This window comes from Netta rufina, assembly GCF_964035555.1.
Source record: "Netta rufina genome assembly, chromosome: 11".
NCBI classification, from domain to species: domain Eukaryota; kingdom Metazoa; phylum Chordata; class Aves; order Anseriformes; family Anatidae; genus Netta; species Netta rufina.
The window spans coordinates 11,625,584-11,649,549 of record NC_140134.1 but is presented as its reverse complement, the minus strand read 5'-3'; the positions used below and the strand labels follow the sequence as shown (position 1 = coordinate 11,649,549).

Sequence of the window (23,966 nt, the reverse complement as noted above, 5' to 3'; positions counted from 1 at the left end):
GTCTGCAAAGGTGCTGGGGCTGGCCCAGAGCATCTTCACAGGGCGTGGGGCTCATCACGGATACACAAGATCACGATGGACCATCTCGTGGTGGGTCTTGTCTCCTGCTCTCGTCCCCGTGATGCCATCCAGCTCCTTTTTCTTCCCTGCCCATGCCCTAAATTTGTGCTGCACGACATGACCTGCGCTTGGTGCTGATGCAGGAAGAGGGATGATGCCTCCTCCCAGCACAGCAGAGGAAGGCCAGCCGTTGCCATGATGTCCACGTTCTTCTTCTGCCTGCTCGAGCTCTCGGATGTACCCGTATCGCCTCTGCTAAGCTTGAAGCTCAGCGTGCTCTGAGACAACACGTTCCTTGACCTGCTTTTCTCTCATCACTAATTCACACCCAGCAGATTTTCAACTTAGCTCATGCATGAACTCTTCACTGGCACCACTTAGTGGCTAAGTAACCAATTCTGACAAAGCTCATTAAAAAATGAAAGCCATCGACGGCAGCGGCGTGCCTCAGTTCTGACCCCCAGCTCCAGGCAGGTCTGCCAGGGAATCAACTCCTCGCGATGGAAACATGAAGGAACAGCACAACGCCGCACCAGCACAGCCTGCTTCAGCCATTAAAAGCCATCTCTGAGGCTGACACTCACATGAAAACCTCGAGACGTGATTCCAGGCTCCCGGCTGTGCAGACGGACTGGCTTCCATGAACTTGTCCGCGGCTCACCCAGAAACACGGGGAGCCAAAATCAGGTGTCAGGAGCGCTGCTGGTGCTGCTACAGCGGTAACATGATCCAGACGTGTCGGCACAGGAAGGCCGAGCTGGCAGCGGGCTGGGAGAATCGAGGTATGAAAACAAAATTCCCTGGCAGCATGTTTTTTTTCTTTTCTCCTAGCAAAACAAGATCCTAATGTAGAAAAAGAGCAATCACAGGAGCGGGGATGAAAAGGCTGCTGTCGAAAACATAATTACATTCCCAGATGCCTTTTCAGCCCTAAAAAGTTCTGAATGACATGTTTCTAAGGATGTTTTTTTTAAATAACTACACGTGATTCATTCAGTGGAAAGCTACCAACCTTTTTCCATCTTCATTTTGAAGCCTCTGGAAGTGTTTTTGAGTAGACAACACCCTTCCAGCACAGGCAGCGAGGCCAGGTGGCTGTGGGTCCCGAGGGACAGGCTCGGAGGCTCCAAAGATGAGGGCAGAGCCAAGGGAAAGGCACCCGGTACCCACCGGGGGAAGAAGGAGAGGAAAGGGCTACAGCTTCCCTGGTGCCCTGCCTTATCTGAGCGGCTGCATCTCCGCGAGGTCAGCAGGAGACCCGCTGACTGCATTGCCACGGAGCCGCTCAGAGGGGGTGAAGGCGCTCCCGGACGTTTCTCACACGAACTCGAGGACAGCGCGGCCGGGACTGCCGCCAAGGCAGAGCACAGAGCGAACGTCCAAGGGACCGCCTGTCCCGCAGGGACCCGCTGTCCTCCTCAGGCCCCAGCATCTGGGCAACATCTCTGCCGTCAGCCCCATATGCAAGGAGGCTGTGACCACGCAGCTGTCCTCCCGTCCCCTTCTCCTCGCCCATCTCCACCAAGTGTCTTCTGGCTCAGGCAGCTCCACGAGGTGCTCCACGAGGATCCGTTCCGCATCTGGAACCTGGGATAATTGACCCTAAAACTGGCATGACGAACAGCAAGGCTATTCAGCCCTACCTTGGACTGGCTGCAGCACAAGAAGCATTCCCAGGCCAGGAGGAGATAGAGGAGAACCAGGCAGCGCTCTGCTGGAGTGCCATGCAGGATGCTGTGCTAAAATAACGCACTCTGGGACCTGGGAAGCTGCCGGCAACTGGATTTTATTTGAGAAGTAAAAATGGAGAGAAGGGTGACGGCTCACCAGGAAGAAGGGTGGTGGTGCCCAGCAGAGCCTCACAGCTCTTTGGCCAGGACAGCAAACAAGGGACAGCAGAAACACCCTAAGCACAGCAGCGGTGCCCAGCTTTGCAGAGCAGGCGAAGGGAAAAGCCACAAGAGCCACAAAAACCACTGGCAGGCACCAAGTGCCTCGGGAGCCAGGCTGGGGTAAGAGTCCAAGCAGCACGTCTCCGCTCTGCAAAACATCCAGAGGTGTGGGAATTACAGACACAGGCATGCTACAGACACGGGCACATGCAGGCAGAGACACCCAAACCGTCTCAGCAAAGCGTTTGGAGAGCTGCAAGCAGCAGCCAGAGACCTCATGCTCGGCAAGCCTTCCTTGGCGCAGATGGGGACACGAAGGGACACGCAATAAAACCCTTCCCGGGGGATACAAAAATAATACCGTGTACATTCCAGCTTCCCGAACAACAATCGCCTGAGAAGCAGGCACTGTGGGAAAGTCTCGGCTCGCTTTTCCTGGGTATTATAAATAGAATTACGGCTGCGAGGCCATTTAATGGGCTCCGTTTGAACTCGGGCCCTGGCGGGAGGCCAGCTCCCTGCACAACAGCTGGCCCCTTCTTGACAAACCAAAACACACGTGCGGTGGCGCTGGGAACCAGGAAGCCCCGACCGAGCGCTGCCCGTCAGACCCCGCAGGCTACGGGCCCGCAGATGAGGACAAGGAGGCACGGGGGCGGGCGGGCAGGTGTGAGGTTTCCCAAGATGTTCTCCAGCTTGCGTCTCAAAGGCTTGAAGAACTTCTCTTCCAGACGGCTGCCCGCTTCCTGAGCCCCCCGCAGCCTGCAGCTTGCTCTCCAGGCTCCGTGTCTGTGCCCAAAGGGCTGTCGGTGCCATTCCTTTAGGGGATGCTGCTCATCACAAGAGCTCGCAGAGCCCTGCAGCGGGCAGCTCAGCACACTGGTGTCCGCATTCCTCTCGTCCTGCTTCACGCTCCCACCCATCTGTAGGTCTGTACATCCTCAGACCACATGGAAGGGGCATCTGCATACCCCAAGCAGGGTATCGCACAGCTCAGCCAGTGGCGGGGGCTGCAGACACCACCCAGGCCCTACTACTTCACAGAATCGCTCAGAGTGGTTGAGGTTGGAGGCACCTTGGGGTCCACCTGTGCCCACCCCTGCTCGAGCAGGGACACCTGGAACAAGTCGCCCATGTCCAGGTGGGGTGTGAAATCTCCCAGGAGGGAGGCTCCACAACCTCCCTGATGAGCTCTGTCACCCACACAGTAAAAAAGCATGTCCTGACATTCACAGGGCACCCCCTGCCCTCCAGCTTGTGCCCAGCGCCTCTCACCCCGATACTGGGCACATCAGGAGAGAGCCTGGCTCCCCAGCCTTGTCTCACACCCCACAAAACCCTTGCAGAAAGCCCTCCCTGCAGCAACCCCAGGCTGCTCCATGGGCAGGAGGGGCTCAGAGCTGCCTCAGCCCAACACCACACAGCCCCAGGGCACACCATGCACAAGGACAGGGGCTGCTGGATGGGTGCAGGGCAGTGCCACAGGGCGACCATGGGGCTGGGGCTCCCCTCATGAGGGAAAGCTGAGGGAGCTGGGGGCGCTCAGCCTGCAGGAGGGGAGGCTCTGGGGTGAGCTCGTGGTGGCCTTTCAGTACTGGAAGGGGTCTCGTGAAACACATGGAGAGGGACTCCTCCCTCAGATATCGACAGGATTTGGGGTGTGTGCGTGGTTTTTAACTAAAACAGAGGGGATTTAGGCCAGGAGGATGAGGAGAGGGGAGAGCGGAGCGCAGCGCGCATGCGCCACGCGCTTTTGTTTGGGGCGGCGGCGCTACCCAGCGGGCCCGGCGCGCGGGACCGGGGGGGGGGGGAGGTGGGCGTGGCCTCGACAAAATGGGCGTGGCCTCGCGCGGGAGAAAGGGGGCGTGGCGCGGGGGGAAGGGGGCGTGGCGCGGCGCGCGGCGGGGTCAGTCGGAGCGCGGCGGCGGCGGAGGGCGGAGGTGCGGAGCGGAGCGGAGCCCAGCGCAGCCGGAGGCAGCCGAGGATGATAAACACCCAGGACAGGTGCGCGGCCTGGCTCGGCTCGGCTCGGCTCGGCTCGGCTCGGCTCGGCTTCTCGGCGGGCCGCCGCTGCTGAGCTCGGGGAGCCCCGGCCGGGTGGGCCCGGAGGGCCGCGGCCTTCCCCCGGCCTTCCCCCGGCGGAGGCGGGCAGGGGGCGGCCGGGCCCCGTGTGCGGGCAGCGCCTTGCGGGGCGGCTCCGAGCACGGGGGGTGCGCGGGCATCCCCTCGGGGGGCTCCCCAGGGCCGCAGGGGCTGTCCCCGAGCCCCTCAGCCTGGCGGTGAGGGGCTGCGGGGGGTGCGGGGCCGGCACTGGGCTGTGTGGGGTGTACAGGGTGTTTGTAGGGTGTTTGTAGGGTGTTTATGGGGTGTTTTTTGGGTGCTCCTCTGCTGGGGCTGCTCCGCGCGGGGCTGGCAGCACAGGGGCTTGCTCCTCTGGGCTGTGCTCATCTGCATCCCCAGGGCAGCCTTTAAGAAGCAAACAGGTTTGTTTTTGTAACGCCGAGGGGGCTGCGTGGGTCTGTCCACTTGGCACAAGTCTTCGGCGTAAGGAAAAAAAACAACACCGAACCCACCCAAACGTGGAGCCTCCTGGACCCAGCGGTGCCGGTTGTTGGCATGGACGGAAAGCGGCAGCGGCCTGGAGGTGCTGGGAAGCCGGCGGGAGCGGGCTGAGGAGCGGAGTCGTCGTCCCCTGCGCTGCCCAGGGCCGGGGCACGGCTGTGGGGCCGCTGGCAGCGTGGCGAGTTGAAATGACACCCGCTGGGTGCACTCAGCAGCAGCTCCCGTTTCAGGCAGGACTTGGTGAAGAAGCTCTGGGAGCTGCTGCAGTGCAAGGCGCTCGCTGAGCTCCACGCCTCTTACTCTGAGCTGCTGGAAAGCCAAACGAAGAGGGGCTGCAGCGGATGGGAGCGCAGCCCTCATTTTAAGCTCTAAACGGGGTGTGTCGAGGGATGAGGCTTTGCTGGGCCAGTGCATGAAGTTCGTCGCAGGACTGCTGCCGATGCACATTGGGATGAAGCAAAACCTCTTAATTTGTGCCCCCCACACGTGCTTGCACCCCGGGGTTGCTTTTAGGGCCCTGCCTGGCTGCAGCTGCAGAGGTTGGTGGGAGGAGAGAGGCAGTGTGCAGGTCTGGGCTAGGCAAAGCCCCAGAGGGCTCAGCGCTTGAAGGGGTCTTGTGTTTTGACTTCTACATGTGCCAGAGGAAGCAAAACTGGGAAGTGCCTTGAGCTGCTTTGCATGAAAACTGCTGCCTCTTTTTTTTTATTTTTTTTTTCCCACAACTCCACTTCATTATCCAGCTTCTTGATGCATTGGCTGCAAGTCGGAGAGAGCTATCAATAGTACATTGTTAGCTGGGGGGGTGAGGGAGGAGGGAAGGGAAAAACAAAGCTGCCAACAGCTTTCTGGGGGTGGGGAATTGCACAGCAAAGTGCTTTGTCATGCCTCTCCACATCCACTACTACTGAATACACACTGGTCCATTGATAGCCCCAGTCATGCCGTGCGGAGGGACTGTATTAATACGGAGTGCGACTGAGCATGTGTGGAAGGGATTTTGCCCTCAGACATCTTCGATGCGACTGCTTAAGCTCTCTTCTAAGCGTGTCTGAGCAGCCTTTCCTGCAAGCAGCATCGGCTACACGCCACGGCCGCGTGGGAGCACCTCCGGAGAGCCCTGCCTAGCAAACCTGGAGGAGAAGGAAATGCGTGGAGGAAGAATATTTGTGTTTCCTGCAGAAAGATTAGTTCGGTACGAGGTGGACGGACAAGATCTTAGCAGATTCTGCCTGTGTCGTAACCGTGTTGGCAGGCTGTTGGGTTGGGTTTTTTGGCATCCGTAGACGTTTCAATAGTTTGTTTGCAGCCTGTTGGTGTGTGTGTTCCCTGTGTGCTGTTCAGGCGGTGCAGCTCAGTGCTGGGTGCTTTGATACCGAGGACTGCCTCGCTCCTGGAGTGAGAAACACCATCCTGGAAGCACCTCAGCTGAGAAGCTTCAGGACAGCCAGCCAGTTGTGAATGCTTCTGCAGAGGCTGTCCCGTACAGCCGTGTTCCTCTGTCAGTTTGCCCATTGAAAACCCTCCCGTTCCCCTTTATTTCTCAGGGAAGCTGTGCCCAGGTGGTGTTTGCATAGCTCTGTGCTGGTGCATTTCATTGTGGGAATGCTGGAGAATGACGGGTGACTCTGCCTTGCTTCTGCAGGCTTCGGGAGCAGAGTAACCGCTGCTGCCCCGTGCCTTGGCAAAGAGCTTTTATGGTGCTGAGAAAGGAAGCGACGCTCCTGGAGTAAAATAATTTGATTCCATGAATGTGCTGAAAGCTAGAATAGATGTTAAAGCCTGTGTTAGAAGTGATCCTAAAAGAGCATACGGATGAGATCCCAGCAAACTCAAAGACCACAAGGGGAACTCTTTCTTCTTGCGTTAAGCTCTTAAAATAGATCTTAGGACACAGTCTGTGGGGTGAGCTTGTAATATTTAGGGTTGGGCTGAAGGATGCTTGTGTGGTGTTTCACGTGCATGTGAGGATGTCAGCTGGGATGCTGCGGAGTACATTCAAGGTATCTGAAGAGCCAGCCCTTTCGCCTCCTCCCGGTTTTGAAAATGTGAAACTTAAACCTCCTCCTTCTGGGCCCTGTTGATCTATTTGTAGATATTTGTCTACAGAAAATGTGTGCTCATCTGGTCATGCGTTTCCAGCCATCTGCTATTGGCAGCCTTCCAGGCGTCCCTTATTAGCATGAGGTTGCTCAGCACTCTCTGGGATCTTGGCTGCAAAGCCCCACCTCCATTTCGAACAGAGCGCTGCCCTTCCCCGACACAGCAGTGCCTGGGCAGCAAAATGTTTTACCAGAGACCTCCGGGCACCAAAGGCTCGGCAGCTGCCCCTCACCTCCTGCAGAGGAGCGGGAATACAGGCGGTTTGGGGTTATGGGGCGCTGGAGTATCAGAAACTTGGACCCCTGCTAACGTAACCTGGTGTTTTTCTGTTGTCCCTTTTTGTCTTGCAGTAGTATCTTACCTTTGAGTAACTGTCCCCAGCTGCAGTGCTGCAGGCACATCGTTCCAGGGCCTCTGTGGTGCTCCTGATGCCCCTCACCCACTGTCGAAGATCCCCGGTGGGCGAGGGGGTAGCAGGGATCCTTCTCTTTCAGCTCTGATATATAAGGTGAGAAAGATCGGATGTCTAAACAATGCTTCGTGTAACAAATCTGCTCGCTTCCTTCCTCAGTCTGATGGGAATAAATGCAAAAGTCTTCAAGGTAATAAATGGGGGAGGCTGCTAGCTTTTTCAGCAGCCCTGCTGGCACATGACTGAGCTGCTTGCAGCTCTGCCTTGCTTAAGTATCACCTGTTTGTTAAGAAACTTCTTATCAAAGGTGTGCAGCAAATGACTGGCTAGCCCAGTTCCCAGAGCCTGTTTCAGCTGCTGCCTGCAGAGCTGGCGTTATCAGCACGTGAAGCAACTTCTTGCATGTTGTGCAAAAAGAGGAAATAGGAAGCAGAAAGGTGAAATGCTGGGAGAGAAGGGTCGATAAGCTCCTTCCCGTGCCCTGGTCCGGAAGGTAACGCTGCCTGAACCTCACAAAAGCAGGAGGCTCACAAACGGGAACGTTTCTGGAATGCACACAGAGGGTGAGGCAAGATCGTGGGGTGTTCGTGTCTGCAAACTGGCCTAGGAGTACGTGGGTCTGTGTTGCTTTTTTTCCGTGGCCACCCTCATTCTAAAGGATCTATCCTTTTGGCCTTCCGATGAATTGGCTCTTTCTGTGGAATAATCAGCACTTGTGCAGCTTCTCTGCGTTACGTTACAGTGCTGCACATCTGTCTCCCTTCTGGGACAGGCACTGTTTTTCCCCAAGCCAGGGTGTAAAGTGCTATCAGATGAGGCTGCCTGAATTTCTGCTAAGCTTGCAGATCTGGCTGCTCAGACAGAATTGCTGTCATAGGTGTTAGACTTGATTTTAATTACCCCGTGGGAGGCAAGCAGCCTTCGTATGATGAAAGGATGCAGGCCCTTTCAGGTTGCAGCTACCAAAGTCTCCTGTGGAAACTCATGAGAAACAAGAGACCTCGGGGCTGCTTTCAGAGGAGTTTGCTTTAATGCAGAGCTGGTGAATTTGTAGCGTGTGCCTTGCCTGCTTGCCTTGTGAATAAATGTCAAGCTCTAGCCTCTTCATAACAATGTGACATCAGCTTAATGCTGTTGAATTGTCGCAGATGTTAGAGGGATGTGAAGTCCAGAGAGGCAGCAAGCAGCTCGGCTGGCTTCATCTTGCACAAAGAAGAGACACGAGCAGCTTCAGGAGGGCTCAGGACGTGAGCTGCGTTCTGTCAGGGTCTGACGGATGACAACTAGGTGACCCTGCAACTTCAGCTCCTGCAGGCCAAGTTTGCCAAGCCTTGTATACACACCAAGCAGGACCAGAGGTGGAAAATAGTCTAGACATGGAGGAGATGCTGGTGAAAAGTCACAGTTTGGAGGCTTTGAAGTATTTGATTTGAGTACAGCCTTGAATCAGCACAGAAGCCTTCGGTGGTGGTGTGTAGGCAGGGCTTGCTGCCTGGGGAGATCTCATCCAGATAGCTGCTTCTCAGAAGTCAGAACACAACTTCCTCCAGGGTTTTGCTGACAAAACCCACCTTGCCACCAGAGCCTGGCAGAGGATTGGCCCCTTCCTTCATGTAGCTCATCCCAGGGTGGAACAGGTTGTGTTTGTAAACCACCTCCAGGGTGGTTTAAAAAAAGTCCCACCTCTGATGTGGCGATGGGAGAGGGCCTCAAGTTGTGCTGGTGTGGCAGGGGGTTGGTTGAGTGTTAGGAGAAATCCCTTTACTGAAGGCGCTGTGTGGCGTTGGAAGTGGCTGCGTCACCATCCCTGGACGTCTCAAGAAACATCTACCTGTAGGGTTTTGTAACGTGGCTTTGTGGTGGACTTGCCAGTGCAAGGTTTGGGGTTGGACTCAGTGATTTTTGGAGGCCGTTTTCCAAGCTGAACAGTTCTGTGACTCTGCCCCTCTTCACAGCTCACTGAAGGTACGGCAGGTATGGCAGGCTGGGCTTTCCAGCCAGCGTGACCTGGAAAGGCATCTGGGCCCAAAAGCTTAAGTACTTTTTCCAGCTGTGTCAGCTGTTCCAGTTCAAGGGCTGACCTTTCTGAATGCAACTGCCTCCTCCTGAGCGTGCAGCACAGTGCTCGTGTACAGCAGGGCTATGGATCGGGCAGCTGGGGCTCCCGGTAGCTGTTGGTATTTTCATTTTAAGGGACTTGATGCTCAGCCTTTCATCGAGGGAGCTCTGTAGAGCTGGGAAAGCAACGTGGGAGTCAGTGCTGGGCAGCCAGGAGGGGCTTTGTGCAACGTCCATGCTCTGGCCAGCAAACTTGGCAGGAGGCTGCAGGTATAGTACATGCGGACAGCAGGCTGCCTGCGGGGGCTTCTGGAGCTGCCTGGCCGTGGCAGAGCTCAGTGTGCATCCCTCCTTCCCTGCCAGCACAGAGGGGCCTCCCTCCGTCCTGATCGGGGTGCTCGAGGAGCGTAACTGGGTTTCGCTTGATGCAAAAACAGGGTTGTGCTTTGAGCAGGTTCCTGGGCTGCTGCTTCCCAGGAACAGCTCCTCTCCTGGGGATCCCGCTAGCTCTATTTTGATACACGGAATAAAACGCCAGCTGCCCAAGCCAGGCTGCATAAGCGTAATTCTCACAGAACCAGGGGCACGGCTTCTGTTCATCCCCACGGTTTCGCTGCCTCTGCAATAGCGGGCTGTGTATCGGGGGACTTGGAAAAAGCTCCCAAGGTTGGGAACCTGGGGAAGGCTTCGAAAGTGCCTGAGTTCTGGTTGCAGCAGGGCTATGTGACAGCAGAAAAGCTCTTCCCTGCTCTCTCAGGCTTCTGCCAGCCTTCCCACACAAACGCACGCGTGTGCCTCCCCCTGCAGCGTGTCAATCCCAGCCTGCTTTACTCAGCTTCCTCGCCCTGTTCTTGTTTTGGTGAAATATGGGAAAAGCATCTGTGAGCCTGTCTCTTCCTTGAGAGAGATCTCTTCTGGAATGGAGATGTTCTCTGCACAGGAAAACAACTAGAAAAGGCTCCCATGAAGTCACCGGTGAAAGATGTGCATAATCCCCTTGTTTTGCTCTGTTTTTAAATAAGCCTCTGTGGTGCAGAGCTCTCGCTGGGCTCAAACCTGACTCTTTCTGCAGCTCTGCTGTGTCTCGCTCAGCAGCTGTCTGGTTTAACCTCTCCTGGAGCAGCTGCTGGTGGGCTTCTTGCTGCACTGGGCTAAAAACCGTGGTGAAACCTGACGGCAGGCACAACCACGCAGGCTCCTTTCAAACTGAATGAATAAACTATTTCCTACAGGATATTTACTCCGATGAAGTGTAAACTTGTTTTGCAGCGGGCCCGCACTCAGCTTTGTGCGCCTCAAACAAACGGCAGCTTCCTCTGCTCCCCTTACCAGAGCCAGGCAGTTCCTGATTTACATGCAGAGCTCCCTCCCCGCCAGCATTAACATGCCCACTGCCTTCTCCCTTGTCACAGCAGACAAACCAAGGGGCTGGACTGTTTCAGTGTATGTGGTAATAGGGGTTAAACCACTGGGAAACAGGGCAGAGGAGCCCAGCAATGTTCTCAGAGGGTTTTGCTGAGCATTGCCCTTTCTGCTTACACCTTAGTAGGATAAAACACCTGCAGGGCAATATCCCCTGCCCACCCCATGGCTGTGAGGAGGAATTCTGCAGCCCCAAGCTGCACTAAACGTCCCCAGGTGTGGATGTTACGGTCAGAGATGTGTAGATGTGCCTACAAGGGATTTATCAAGGGCAGTCTGGTGAGGTGCTGCCGTTCTGCACCCAAAGCACTTGTTCTGTTGTCAGCCCAGCTGCTGGTCAGCAGATCAGAGCTCATACTGAGCTGCTCAGTCACTCACCCTGATTAAATACAATGCCCAGAGGCTGGATGGACCCCTGCCCAGTGACCCTGTGGGGTAAAGCACCTCCCACCCAGGTATTCCTGAAGCTCGGGAGCAGCACAGGCTTGGCTTCTCCTCCCTGGTTTGCTCCTGCCCGTCAGAGCTGCCCAAGTTGTACAAGCTGTGCGTGGGACAGCGTGCACCAGCCTGCAGCCCAGCACATGGGAACGATTCAGCTTGCGCTGGAGTTGACAGCGTTAACTCTGGAGCCTAATGAATTTCTGTAGTTGTGACACTGGGGCTTTTCGAAGTTAAATGTGGAAGATATTATTGGGCAAGCCAACTGCCTACGGAGACTGCCAGGAGCAGGAATGGCATTTAACCACGGAATTGTTTTCTAGGAACTGCTAAGCTGAATTTGAGGCTGGCTGCATGCTTGTTAGAGAAGCGTTAGAGGGGGACATGTATGTTTGTGGTCTCTGGAAAAAGACTTTGTCACAATTTTCGCATCCGCGTAGCTTCTGTCTATTTTGGGTTTCTCTGTGCTGTGTATTCTCCTCCCTTGTACCGGGAGGCGAGCCATTTGCCATACCAGTTGGTTGTAAAATCTGGGAAAGCAATTTGTGGTCATCCCTTAAACAAAAAGACTGTGCTGGGGACTGGGGAGACAAAAGTGGTCAGGCTGCCACAGCAGATGCTATTGCAGCTCGTCGGTTGTGTTCTTTGAAGGGTAGTTCATGAACCGCTCTCCAAAGATGTGGCTGGGAGCTGCGGTGAATGAATGGACTCTTGCTGCCCAGAAATTGAATAAAATGGGAATATGCAAAGCTGCGTTCTCTTGAACAGAAAAGCATGACTAGAAAATCACTCCAAGGCTGGAATACTCGTTTTGGTGTGTCCCCGAGCCAATGAAAGGGGAAGGGAAAAGTATAATGTTCTCAGTAAAATTATTATAGCGTTTATTTTGCATTTGCATCTCCCCTGCCTGTTAGGATGTAGGGTTTTACTTTTCACTCCTATTTCTTTGTTAGGCCAGAACAAAAGCGAGGTGTTCTGGGAAATACAGGCAGCTTAAAACAATAGCTCTTAACCCCTTGTGGGTGTGAGGGGCGCTGAGACTCGGGCATGAGTCTCAGCTCCTTTGCATGTTCACTGAAGCATGGTCTCTTACACTTTTGGTCTGTAGTTTCACGCTTCGTTTTCTTTAACCTTAAAGCCTATTTCACGAGCTCTCCTCCCTCCCCTGTCCAGGACGAGAAGATCACTGTTAACCAAGATGTCCCAGTGCACGAAGGGAAGCCTCATATTGTCCACTTCCAGTACAAGGTCACAGAGGTGAAGACCTCCTCCTGGGATGCAGTGCTCTCGAATCAGAGCCTCTTCGTGGAAATCCCTGACGGATTATTAGCTGATGGAAGCAAAGAAGGGTGAGTTTGGCATCCCGGAGCTGCACCCACAGGGAGCAGTATTTCTCTTATGCTGGTGATGTTCCATGTGTGGGGAGAACAAGCCGTACACATGTACGGTGCCTCTCTTCCTGATCTGTACAGCTAAAGCACGTCTTTGCTGCCTTGTCTTCAGAGAAGAGTCCTGTTAGTCCTCCATATGTATTTTTTCACCCCTTTGGAGATCGTTTGAGACAAGTTACTGTTTTTGAGGTCCTGTGCTAATGAAAAATAAGCAAGAAATGAGTGGAGTGATTCTTTGCATACTTTGTGGAAAATTCTGTTCCGCTGGCCAATTGGCAAGTATTTATTTTGGCAAGTGTCTTCCTCTCTTTCAGGGAAAAACTCCATTATATTGATGTGCTCCTTCTCATCAGTAGGTGGTTCTGCTCTTGGGCTGCTGCCATGCAGGCTTCTGGCTCTGCCAGAATCTGATTTTTTTCTGCTGGCAGAATACGGGAGTGTTTTGTCCAGACAGCTCTGCTCTGGGAAGTTTGTGTAAACGCAGCTTCCAGAGCAGCTACTTCCTGCCAAGTGCTTCGCCAGAGATCTCCGCTGGCAGGGAGCGCTGTAGCGTAGATGTGGCTTCACCAGATTCCTGTGCAGAGCTCGCTGAAGCCCTCCTAAATTTCCAAATAGGGTTTACCAGCAAATGGCACAAGCTAATTGCAAAAAACCATCATTGGGCACCTTCAGTAAGTGCCAGTATCCCTGCTGCCTCATGCTCGTCTCCTTGGAATCCGAGTCCAGATAAATGTTTCTGCATAATTTCCGCAGTCAGCCCATAAATCCTTTGGCTGTCCGTGTGCCTGCTCTCCTGGGAGCAGGTTCTTCCGTGGGGGTATTTACCCGCCCAGCTCATCATGACTTAAAGCACGATTTTGCAAGATTATTTTTAGCTAGGTAAAACAGCCTAGTAGAGGCTATAATTAAAGTAGTTCATTACCATATTAACAAAATCCTTGCAAATTTAATCTCCCTCGGTGCGCTCCAGTCTCACTGACTGCTGTTTAATTAGATCTCGATTCGAGCCCTGTTTGTCACTGCTCTAGCAGCCTGCATCGTAAATGGTTACAAGGCCAGCAGCACCACGCGGCTCCCCGGGGCTCGGATGGGGTCAGTGCCACTCTGCTCCCATCAAGAGAGGGGGCAGAAATAATTTAGCTGGAAGGAAGCTGGGTTTCATGATGCAGCTTCTCAGCTGTGCCATCCAGATAATATGTTCAGGAAACAGCTTTGCCTGTGCACATGCTCCTGCAGCGATGGTTTTCTTTTCTGCCTGGCATGAGCTCTTTTATTTTATTCTATTTTTTTAAAATCTTTACATAACATGCAAAACTTAGAGATCCTGTGTGGTGCCAGGGGGGAAGGAATGTAAACAGCTGCGATATTCAGCTTCCCACCTCTGAAGGCTCGTATGCAAAACTCCTGGCTGGCGGGGCCGTGCGTGCTGGCAGGCGGGTGCCAAGGACACGGAGCTGTGGGGTGACTTGGTGGAGGACAGCTCTCGGTTTTGCAGGGCTGGACATGAAGGCAGGAAGTCCATTGTTTCAGCACCCATTGTTCACTGGAAGGTGTCTGTAAACAAGTCATCTTTCTGCCTGACAACATCCAAACAGTTGATAGTGCTCAGTGGCTTCCTCAGGACAGGACTTCCTATAGCTGATGTTCTTTTGTCTTCTTCCTCCTTGGCAGGTTATCAGCTCTGTTGGAATTTGCTGAAGAAAAAATGAAAGTAAACTACGTCTTTATTTGCTTCAGAAAAAGCAGAGAAGATAGAGGTGAGGACTCAGCCCTGCTGGGAGGTTTGCTCCTTAGATCTAAAATGGTGCTGCTGGTTCTGTACAAAAATCCGGTCATCCCAGGGCTTCGGGGGACACGTCCTACTGCAGGAATTGTTACGTGCAGAATTTCTGTGGTGTTCTCACAAATCAGAAATGGTTTCTCATGCAGGAAATAAGCCCTGTCTTGAGACTGAGGGAGAGAGAACATCTTGATTTCTCCAGCTGGATATGCTTTACTGTCCTGCAGTTAAATTATTGCTGGTATTCTCAAGGAGAAAGCTGCTCCTGAGTAACTTGGAGTACTTTCCTGTCCAGATAGTGGTTAATAATCCTGCTTGGGTAAGGAGGGAAGGCATTTGGCACCAGGATTCTGTGATTTGCAAGGGGAAACCCAGGAGAGGTTAATACATGGTAAATGAATACTGGTAGCTTGTTGCCCTTGTGCTCATCTGCTTTTTAAAGATCTCCTGGCACTTTTGCCCTTCCTAGACCTACAGGTAATCCTGACCCTGGCTATAGATGCTTAGGGCTTAAGGGGACTGCATTAGGATCTAAAGATAGATGTGTCGGATGAGTGATTAAAGCACGGAAGTTTGAGATTTGCGATGAGGTACCAAGCTACGTACGTGTCACTTCAAATCCTACTAGACGCAGGCTAGTAACCAAGCAATTACCATGGCAGGAATAATTCAAATCTTAATTCTAATTTTACTCTGCTGCTTCGCAAGCTGCACTGCCTTCTCTGAAGTGAAGCACGTTGTTACAGCTAAGCTGTGCTGACCCCAGGAAGCTGTGGCTCCGCGTTATGATACCAAGATTAATTTCCAAACAGAGTTCTTGCTCTAGTGTGTCACCAGCAGTAGTTGCATAGGTGACCTCCATGGTGGCTGTTTACAGGGGATATCTGATGCTGGGTTTTGCTCGTTTTTAAAAAGCACGAGAAGTGTTGCTATTGAACCTGGCTTGTTTGTACGAGCTCTAGAATGCTCCAGACTTTGAGTCTTTGCACAGCTGAAATTCAGCATCACCTTGAGGGCACGTAGGAGCTGCTCTGCGTGACTGTGCAGAGCTCTGAGACCAATCATCAGGAGGTGTCGCAGAGATGAGGTGCTGTGGCAGGGTGGCTCTCAGGTCACAGGGGAGCGGCTGCTGTAGTAACAAGGGGACGCACACCCTGCTAGTGCCACGTAACCTCGCCTCACCCAGGTGAGCAAGAGTGGGGCTCCGGGGCTGCAGCTCTCCTGGGGCAATGTGCGCAGCTGAGCTGAGGCTGCAGCGAGCTCCAGGTCCTCCTCATGGAGCCAGCAGATCTCTGACTGCTCCCTGAGCAAGCAGGTTCCCGTCTGCTGCTGCACGACCCGCTTTCAGGGCTCAGCGGGTGCTGGGAACAGACATCAGCTTGCAGCTGGTGGGTAACCGGGCGGCTGCCGCAGTGTAGTGCACAGCTCAAGTCCCCCTCTCAGCCAGGAGTGATGGTCGTGGCTTCTAGGGCAGCACAGGTACAGAGGATTATTCCTGATGGTAACGGATTTCCTTCTCTTTGGTAGCTCCACTCCTGAAGACGTTCAGCTTCTTGGGCTTTGAAATCGTGAGGCCTGGTCACCCCTCTGTCCCGTCGCGGCCAGATGTGATGTTCATGGTGTACCCCCTGGATCAGAACTCTTCCTCTGACGAAGAATAGTTGCAGCGGGGGACGCGAGTGTGACCTGAAAATGCTTTTGAGGGGAGAGAGGGTTACATCTCCTTTCTTGAGGAAAGGGAAAACAAGCTTCTGTTGGACTGAAACCGCATTTCTCATTGTTAGATTGGCCTGTGTATCCTCAGAGTTGACTATCTCATTGAAACGTGTTGCCTAGAGAACTATATATACACATGTAATCACCAAATAGTAAATGGAAGATGTTTATGAACTGGCATAGGAGCTCTTTACATGCAGCTGTGTGGTGTGTTAGCCTAGAGGCGCCTCATGCCCCGGCCACGTGGGGGCCCGGCAGCGTAGGGGAGCACAGCGGTAGATGCAGCATCATCAACTCCTTGACTTCTCCACATCAGTGTTGGTTCTTTCCCCATCACCTGATGTGTGGTGTGCGCTCATCTGACCGGCTACCTTTTAATTTTCACTCAGACTCTTAAGTGTAAGGCATGTTTGGGGTGTTAGACACACGGAGGAGACGTGAGTTAACCTTTAACACTACATTAAAACCCCTGTGCATCTCTGCTTTGGGGCAACCAATGCTGTTTTAACTCATCTAACTTTTTTTTTTTTTTTTTTTTTTTTAAAGAAAAACCACAAAACCTTCTTGCTCTTCCAGCTTTTGTTTAAACAGTCTTACTCTGTTCAATGTTACCACTGCACTATCACAGCATTTAATAAAAGGGGCATTCAGATTAACTTCACCCAGCTGGGGCTGCTTATTTAAAAAAGGAACGGAGCCTTTTTCGTGCTGCAATGGTACTCTGCTCTGCTAGGGTCAAGCGAGCGTTTGGAGCGATGCCTCGGGGCTGGGGGAGCGCTCCCTTCACCTGCTGGAGTCGCGCTTTCTGTGGTTCAAAGAGCACTTGAGCCTTGGGGCTCCTTCCCAGGGCGAGGCGAGGGGCTGCCCTCACACCTCTGTCCAGGCTCTTCCAAAGAGAGACGCTCGAGCCCCGAGAGGAGAGATCGGCTGTACCCAAAGCCAAGGGAGTCGTGCGGGGGGCAGCTCGCGTTTCACTCGTAGCGCTGGGGAGCGAGGCTGTGCTCTTGTCTTTGTGCCACGTGGACGTAACCTGGCTGGCTTCCTTCGAGCGCCACATGAGAAGGGTGTATTTATAAACTGGGCCCTGGAGCCGTGTCGCGAGCTCTCTTCCTGGCCTGGCTGCTTGCGTGTGGAATTGTCCGTGTGTGCTTTGTTCTGCTCTCACTCTTCTGTGGAGGATTTTGTTAAAAGCTGAAGCCAAGCCATTCCATAAACATCATGGTCAGTGTTTTCTGTCTGGGGGAGAGAGGTGGGGCCGGGCTACGAGTTTGTGTGAATAAATCATCTTAAAGTTTGCGTCTCTTTGCCCTCCTTCCCCTCCAACACAGTGAAACAGGACAGACATGGGCCTGAGGGATGAGGAGCTGGGGGCTCTAATCCCTTTTAGAAGGGGACTTTGGGGGGATTTTGGTTTAAAATCAGGTGGTTGCTGTTTGTCCACCTCTGTCTCCCTGTCCCTAACCTGCTGGGGTGGGAACGGCTGTGCTCCTTCCATGCTGGTGGGGCGTGAGCTCCCAGGTGTGGCTGTTATCCCGAGCTCATTAAGAACCTGCAGTTATTGGTGCCTCTCCAGCAGGCACCCCACACTCGCAGCTGCTGGCGCTGTCCCTGGCCAGCTGGACCTGCAGTGGGGCAGCCTTGGTGAAGGGCTGAGGCTGCGGGGCTGGTGCCGGGGGAGCACAGGACCCCGCTGCGTGTGCCTGGTCAGGGCTCTCACTGCCCCAGTTCCAGCACACCCACCCCATTAAATAGCTGTTGCCTGTTAAAGCCTCAGTTCCTCCTGTTACCTCTCAGCAGCAGACCTTCCCGACAAGTCCCTCATCAGTTATCCCTTCAGCTGCATTCCTAGGGCTTTGAATGGTGCTGGGATGCTGTGCTGGCAGGTCCCCACAGGCTGGGCACCGTGATGGTAGTGAAGGCCCCCATGTCCCCTCCACCCCAAAGCCCAGCGTCCGTGTTGGCTGGGGATGGAGGAGTCGGGGGGAGCAGGGACAGGAAGAAAAAGCCACCCTCACAGGTTTGTGATTGTCTCTTAAAAAGATTTATTCTCTCTCCTTGCCCAAATGTACAAAGGCAAGAAGAGTACAGTTTGTATATATATATATTTATATATATATATATAAAAAACAAGGAACTTGGTAATAATGTACACTTTACAGAAGGGCAGAATCAGGAAGACTGAAATGAAACCCAACACAGCAACTCCAATGGAAACGAGCGCTATAAACATCAACGGTGCAACACCCGGGCGGGCGCCCGCTCACGGGCAGGGGCTGGGGACAGGGCCCCGGGGGGCTGCTGGGGGCCCCGCGGGCAGGGGCTGGCCCTGGGAACGTCCAAGGGCCCCGTGCTGCTTCAGCTGCTGGCTCACTTGACGCCTAAAGGGAGAGGCAAGCGGGTCCCAAGGAGATGGGAGCAGCCCCCCCCCACCCAGGCACCCTCCTCATGCGCTGGAGCAGCCTCAGCGGGGTGCACCGAGAGGCTCCCCGCGTCGCCCCGACCCCACCACCTCGCAAAGTCAACGAAGAGAGGAAATTAAAAAAAAAAAATGAGTCGAACTAAGAGGCGTTGAGGAGAGCAGGCTGGGGCCACCACGCTGCCGGGGTCAGAACCGAGGGCAGCGAGCATCTCTCCAACCAGGTAAAGTGGGTGAGGGGAACGGGGTGGGGAGGATGGGACGGGACAGGGGGAAGAAAACAAAACCCAAAAACAACAGCTTTCAAACAATTGCTTTTTACAGTATGTACAGAGCCCGGCGGGCAGAGCATCCCGGTACAGCGACCCCTCAGGGCCGGGTGTGACGCGCGCGCATGCACACGACGGAGACTGCCGCAGACCGAGGGGACCCCCCCGGCACTTCCCCGGCCTGGGAGGGACGGCGGCGGGCAGGGATGGTGGGGACAGCCGGGGCGGCCGCGGGCCGAGGTAGCGAGGTGGCCCGGGGGGAGCCACACCGCGGCTGGGGCGGGCAGAGGACCAGAAAGCCCCTGTCCTGGGGCGCCGGGAAGCGGCTTCGGGGGGCTGGTGCCCTGCACCCCGGGTGCCTCCGGCAGAGCCTAAGTGTGCTTGTTCCTCGCCGAGCTCTGCTCGCAGCCTGGGGAAGCCGACGGACACAGGGAAGAGAGGACGCGAAGCGTGGCCGCTTTCCCTGGGGCGCAGGGCAGAGGAAAGGCCCCGGGGCAGGGTGGGTGGGTTGCAGAGTCACAGCTCAGAAACCAACTTGGAAGCCTCGGAAATGAGCTTCAGTCAGGGCTGGACCGTAACAAGGCACTGGGGGAGAAACCCTGGCAGCAGGGCCGGGTGGTGGGTGCTGCTCACGGCAGCCCCCAGCACCCCAGCCCGGAGCCGTGGGGCTGGGAGAGGGGCTGAGGCCGATGGAGGCAGGGAGGCCGCCTGACCCGCTGATGTGCACACCCCCATGGCTGCATCCCGTGAAGCTGCCGTCCCCCCCCCGTGTCCCCGTCCCCTGCCTTGGCCCTGTGTCACCCACACGGAGCTGCTGGAACTTCCATTCCTGAGACCGTGCCTCCCCTCGGGGATCGGCCCCACAGGTTGAGCCTCACGGGGGGGACGCAGGGAGGGGGGCCCCATCCTGCACCACCCGCCCCAAGTCCTGTGATGCTCAGCCCCAACGGAGACGCGGCGACTCGCAGGGGCACAGCAGGGCCACAAATCCATCGAGAAACCTCAGTGCTTCCGTTTCCTCTTCATATGCACCAGGCAGGCGATTCACTTCCATCCCAAGTGCCGGTGCCCAGTAGAATAAATATTTCCGTAGGTACCAGCTCGCCCGCTCGCCAAAGGGGAGGGTGTGGGGGGGATTCAGTGTGTGTCCGACGGGGGGAGAAGACAGAGTCTGCCTCAGATCGCGGCAGGAACGTCAAGCAGAACAATTAACACCATTCAACTGATGTCTAAAGGAGTCTCCAGCGTGTCCCCATGTGAGCCAGTCACATGTCTCGTACAGCCCAGGCGTCCCGGCCTCACGTCCTGCCGAACCCAAGGCCCCGTCAGCCCCTGCCTCCGCCAGCCCCCGCCGAGGGGCGAACCCCAAACCTGCGGCTCGAGGCGGCCCCGTGTCCCCCCCTCGCAGGCAGCCTTACCATTCTCACCTCCGGGGCGGTGGGTATAGGGAGGGAGCGGAGCCCTGCTGGCTGGCCACGATGGCTGTGGAGGACAGACCTGCAGGGAGAGGCCGCGTCAGGAGGCTGGGGAGCGCTGGAGGCGGCCAAAGCAGAGCTTGCCGCGGGGGCTCTGGCTCCCCAAACCCCGCCAGGGGTGAGGTGGGGCTCTCACCTGTTGCATAGGGCAGGTTGTACTGCGCCGGCAGCAGCGAGTACCCGAGGTGGTGGTGGTGGTGATGTGTCGAGAGCAGGCGCTGAGATGGTGAGGTCCGGGGACGGTCCGCGCTCCTCTCCCCGCTGCCAGCTCCCCCGACGCTGCTGCAGCTCCCGCCGCCCCCCACCACTCCGCAGCCGCCGCGGTCCCTCTCCTGAGATGTCTTCTCACTTATCTGCAGAGGAAAAAACAAGCGGGCGCTGAGGGATGCCGGCGGGCAGCTTGCAGTGATGGGGCCGGCTCCATCCCCACCACCCCAGAAGCTGCTGTACAGAGCTAGGCCAAGCCAGCTCCTGAGCCTCACCGTGGGCGATTTGCTCTTGTAGTGGCTGGCGTGCTGCTGCAGGATGTCCAGGGCCTTGGACTCGGAGCTGGATTTACAGCTGACGCTGGGGCTGGCTCGGGACTTGTCGCTGTCATCGCTCCCGGATGCCTTGCTCCCATACGGGGAGAAGGAATAGCTGGAGGGAAGGTACGATCCTGGGGGGAAAGAAGGCAGTCAGGGCATGGGGACACAGTGGGTTTGCTGCACAGGAGCCAATAAGTTGTGGCTGCAACCCGGTGAACATCCCAGCAGCGGCACGAAGACCAAAGCAGATGCTCCCCTGCCCACCCCCTGATCACTCCCAGAGCCTGACCCACAAAAACTACCAGGACACAGGTACAGCCCAGGGAGGGATGTCCCCCCAGGGTGAGATGTCCCCGAGATGGCCGTGGCTCCCTACCTGGGTAATTCTGCATCATGACCGTGGGCATGGCCCGGTAGCTGGGGTGGTTGGGGTCGTACGACTGGCTGTAGGAGTAGCCGTGCATGTAGGGGATGTAGGACTGATGCTGTGTGAGGGGTGAGGACACGGGGACGTGGACGCTGGGTCTGGGGTCCTTTCCCACCATGCGAGCCTCCTCGGTGGGGGTCAGTTTGCACTCGGAGCTGGTGCTCTCCTTCCCGTCCTCCTTGGACACGTCTTTGCTGCGATTTCTTTCTTCCTTCAACTTCCTGTCCCGCTCCTCTTTCCACCGCTCATCCTCCGTCTTGATGTCCGAGTACTTCGCGGGGTAAACGTAGGTCCACATACGGGGCTCTGCTTCCTGCAAGAACCAGATCAACGTCAGAGCAGCTGCCTCCCCCTGGCCCCACGTGCCCCAAAACTGGGCTGGACTGGGAAGAGACCAGAGCAGCCCCCCCTCCTTCCCCAGCCTCATCCTTGCCAGCCCCAAAAGAACCTTGTGGAGTCCCATCACAGCAGGAACAAGTCCTGGAGCAGAGGACAACACACGTTCTCCACACTGACGGCCCCAGCCAACCTACGGGAGAAACCCAACCGAGTGGGCAGTGAACGAGCACTGCATTACCTGTCTGTACCAGAGCACGGGGTCCACCTCCGCTTGCCGGCCGCACTCAGAGCCAGCCTTCGTCTCAGCGGTCTCCTTCCCGAGGTGGCCGGCCTCGCTCAGCTTCACCTTCAGTCCCTCGGCCACCTGGCTGCCAGACAGCTTGGACGAGTCCTCCAGCTTGGGGATGATGACGGATTTGGCCATGTCGGCACCTCCCTGCTCCTTGGCCTTGCTCAGCCCCGACTTGACGAGGTCCGTGAGGCTCGGGGCCTTGGTGAGCGTCGGGGGCATGGGCGGCTTTTGCTTCCACTCCTCCTTGAGAGCTGCCTCCCTCTCCTTCAAGCCCAGCTCCGCTTTCTTCTCCAGCCCTCGCTGCTGCTGCTGCTCCAGGCTCTGCCGCTGCTTCTGCTGCTCCTCGTACTGCTGGCGGTAGGCAGGGTTGGTGCTCAGCAGGTGAGCGTGGTAGCCCTGCTCGTTGTAGCCGTAGGGCGGCACGTAGGCGTACTGGTTGTAGTAGAGGGACTGCATGTACATGTTGGGGCGCTGCTGGATGACCGAGGGCTGCTGGCTGGAGCTGCCGAGCTCTGCCTTCTTCTCTTCGCTGCCCTCGCTCTTCACCTTCACCTCCGGATTCTCCTGTTCCTCGTCCTTCTTCAGCTTCAAGGCTTGTGTCTCGGCCGCAGCCTGGCTGCTGGGGTTCAAGGGACCTGGGCTTGCCTGGGGGTAGCCAGGGGAGTAGTAGGTTTCAAAGCCTTGGTAATAGGGAGACTCTTTGCTCTGGGGTTGTGGGGGGAAAAGAGCTTTTTTGGCGCCTTCCTTGACCAACTGCTCTGGGTCCTTCGCCTTCACGCTCTCCAGCTTGCCCTCCCCATCCTCCCCGGCGTCGGAGATGTCCGAGTAGGCTGGGCTGTTGGTTTTCACTGAGCTCGCCTCTGCCCCGTTCTGGGTGACGACGTGAAGCGGGGTCATGGGTTGGGCCGGGTTGGTGTTCTCCAGCCTGCTGGCACCACCGATGGAGGGGCTCGGGGCGTTGTCAGTGAAGCTGTAGATCTTATCTGCCTCAGCCTTGATGCTGGCAAGCCGGCTCTGGTGGGGGTCGGACGAACCGTTCAGCAGCCCCTCACCTTTCGTCCCGAGGTCGCTGGATTCTCCCCGGAAGGGGCTCTTGCCTTCCTCTGCTCTGCAGACCTTGCCGGGGGTCAGAGGGTTTTCTACCTCTTTGGGCTCCTTCTTCTTCTTGTCCTTCTTCTTCTTCTCCTTGGAAGGGGTGAGGGCAGGGTTGACAGTGAAGGGCTCTCCCATCACCGTAGGCTTGGGCTGGATGGGTTTGAGCTGAGGGCTGTTGGGCATGGTCTGGACCACGGCGGTGGTGAGGCCCGTGGAGGAGCCGGGGCTGGCGGCGGTGAGGGTGGCCGTCTGGAAGGTGTAAATCGGCTGGGGGGGAATGGCTGGTGCGATGGGTCTGGCAGACTTCAAGCTTTTGGAAGGCATCTTTTCCTGCTTAGCACCAGATGCCTTCTTGGACTTGTCCTTATCAACGCACCTCTTCTCCAGCGAGTCGAAGCCATCGTTACTCGTTTCATCAGCCACCGAGGGCCCGTCCTCAGAGCCGTCGTTGGACAGGGCACCCGGGTCGGTGTCTCCTTCCCCCCCCAGCTTTTTCTTGCAGGGCACCTTGGCGCTGAACTTGCTCGACGGGGACGGGCTGTGGGGCTCCATCAGACGGACCTTGGGGGTGGCCGAGCGAGCCGGGGAGAGCGAGCCCTTCTGCGAGACGGCGGCACCGTTGCAGCTCCCGATGTCGGCGTGCAGGGAGGGCTCCTCGCCGTACTCGCTGTCCACATCTGCCTCCAGCTTGCTGTCGTCATCCGTGTGCGCGTGGGCCTGGTGGTACTTCAGCCCGTTGATGTGCTTGTACTTCTTGTTACAGTTGGGGTGGGGGCAGTCGATGAGGATGGGAGAAGGGCAGTTTCGGTCGAGGACAGCCGGCTCCACCTTCACCGTGGCGGGGGGCACCGCCGCCGAGCCCATCGAGTTTGTGCGGATGCGTTTGCTGCCCTTGGAGTCCTCCGAGCTGGAGTTCAGCTCCATGTCAGAGAGGGGTTTGCTCTTCCGCTTGGTGACGGAGGAGGGACTGGCCTTCACGTCCTCCGCCGTGCCGCTGGGCGGCGTGCGGTGGTCCGAGGAGTTCTGGCTTCCCCGGCGCCCTTTGCTGTTGGCTCCCGCCCGGGTCTTGCTGCTGTTGCTGGTCCCTTTGCTGTCCGAGGCGGCGGCCGTCTCGTTCACGGGCGTGTTGCTGTTGGGGCGCATGCGCTTGCCTCTGCCCCGGCCGTTGCGCATCTCCAGGTCGCTGGTGGGAGAGTCGCAGAACCTGCGGAGAGGAGGATGAGGATTTTATCACGCAACGGCCCTGCCACGCTTCCCAGGGGAAGGGTCCCAGAGGTGGACGGGACCCGCCAGGT

At 56.2% G+C, this 23,966-nt stretch overlaps 2 protein-coding genes across 4 annotated transcripts in view; one reads left to right on the top strand and one right to left on the bottom strand.

The window, feature by feature from the left end:
- Positions 1–3,936: 3,936 nt before the first annotated feature.
- OAZ2 (ornithine decarboxylase antizyme 2) lies at positions 3,937–17,127 on the top strand (the record flags this gene model as incomplete). Its single annotated transcript, XM_084293649.1, is given in 6 exon segments — positions 3,937–3,956; positions 6,965–7,040; positions 7,042–7,122; positions 12,118–12,293; positions 14,007–14,092; positions 15,643–17,127. Coding segments are annotated over 6 exon segments (573 nt in total). The 3' UTR covers positions 15,777–17,127.
- Positions 17,128–17,868: 741 nt separating this feature from the next.
- ZNF609 (zinc finger protein 609) overlaps positions 17,869–23,966 on the bottom strand; it is a 48,185-nt gene continuing 42,087 nt past the window's right edge. For 2 of the 3 annotated variants that reach the window (XM_084293359.1, XM_084293360.1), the window contains exons 5-10: positions 21,523–23,875; positions 20,895–21,258; positions 20,474–20,649; positions 20,128–20,344; positions 19,944–20,013; positions 17,869–19,821 (exon numbers count right to left, since the gene is read on the bottom strand). In XM_084293359.1, coding sequence (XP_084149485.1) covers positions 19,815–19,821; positions 19,944–20,013; positions 20,128–20,344; positions 20,474–20,649; positions 20,895–21,258; positions 21,523–23,875 — 3,187 coding nt within the window. In that variant the 3' untranslated portion in view covers positions 17,869–19,814. Of the gene's footprint in view, positions 19,822–19,934; positions 20,014–20,127; positions 20,345–20,473; positions 20,650–20,894; positions 21,259–21,522; positions 23,876–23,966 lie in introns of all 3 variants that reach the window. The other variant, XM_084293361.1, reaches the window with a different exon arrangement.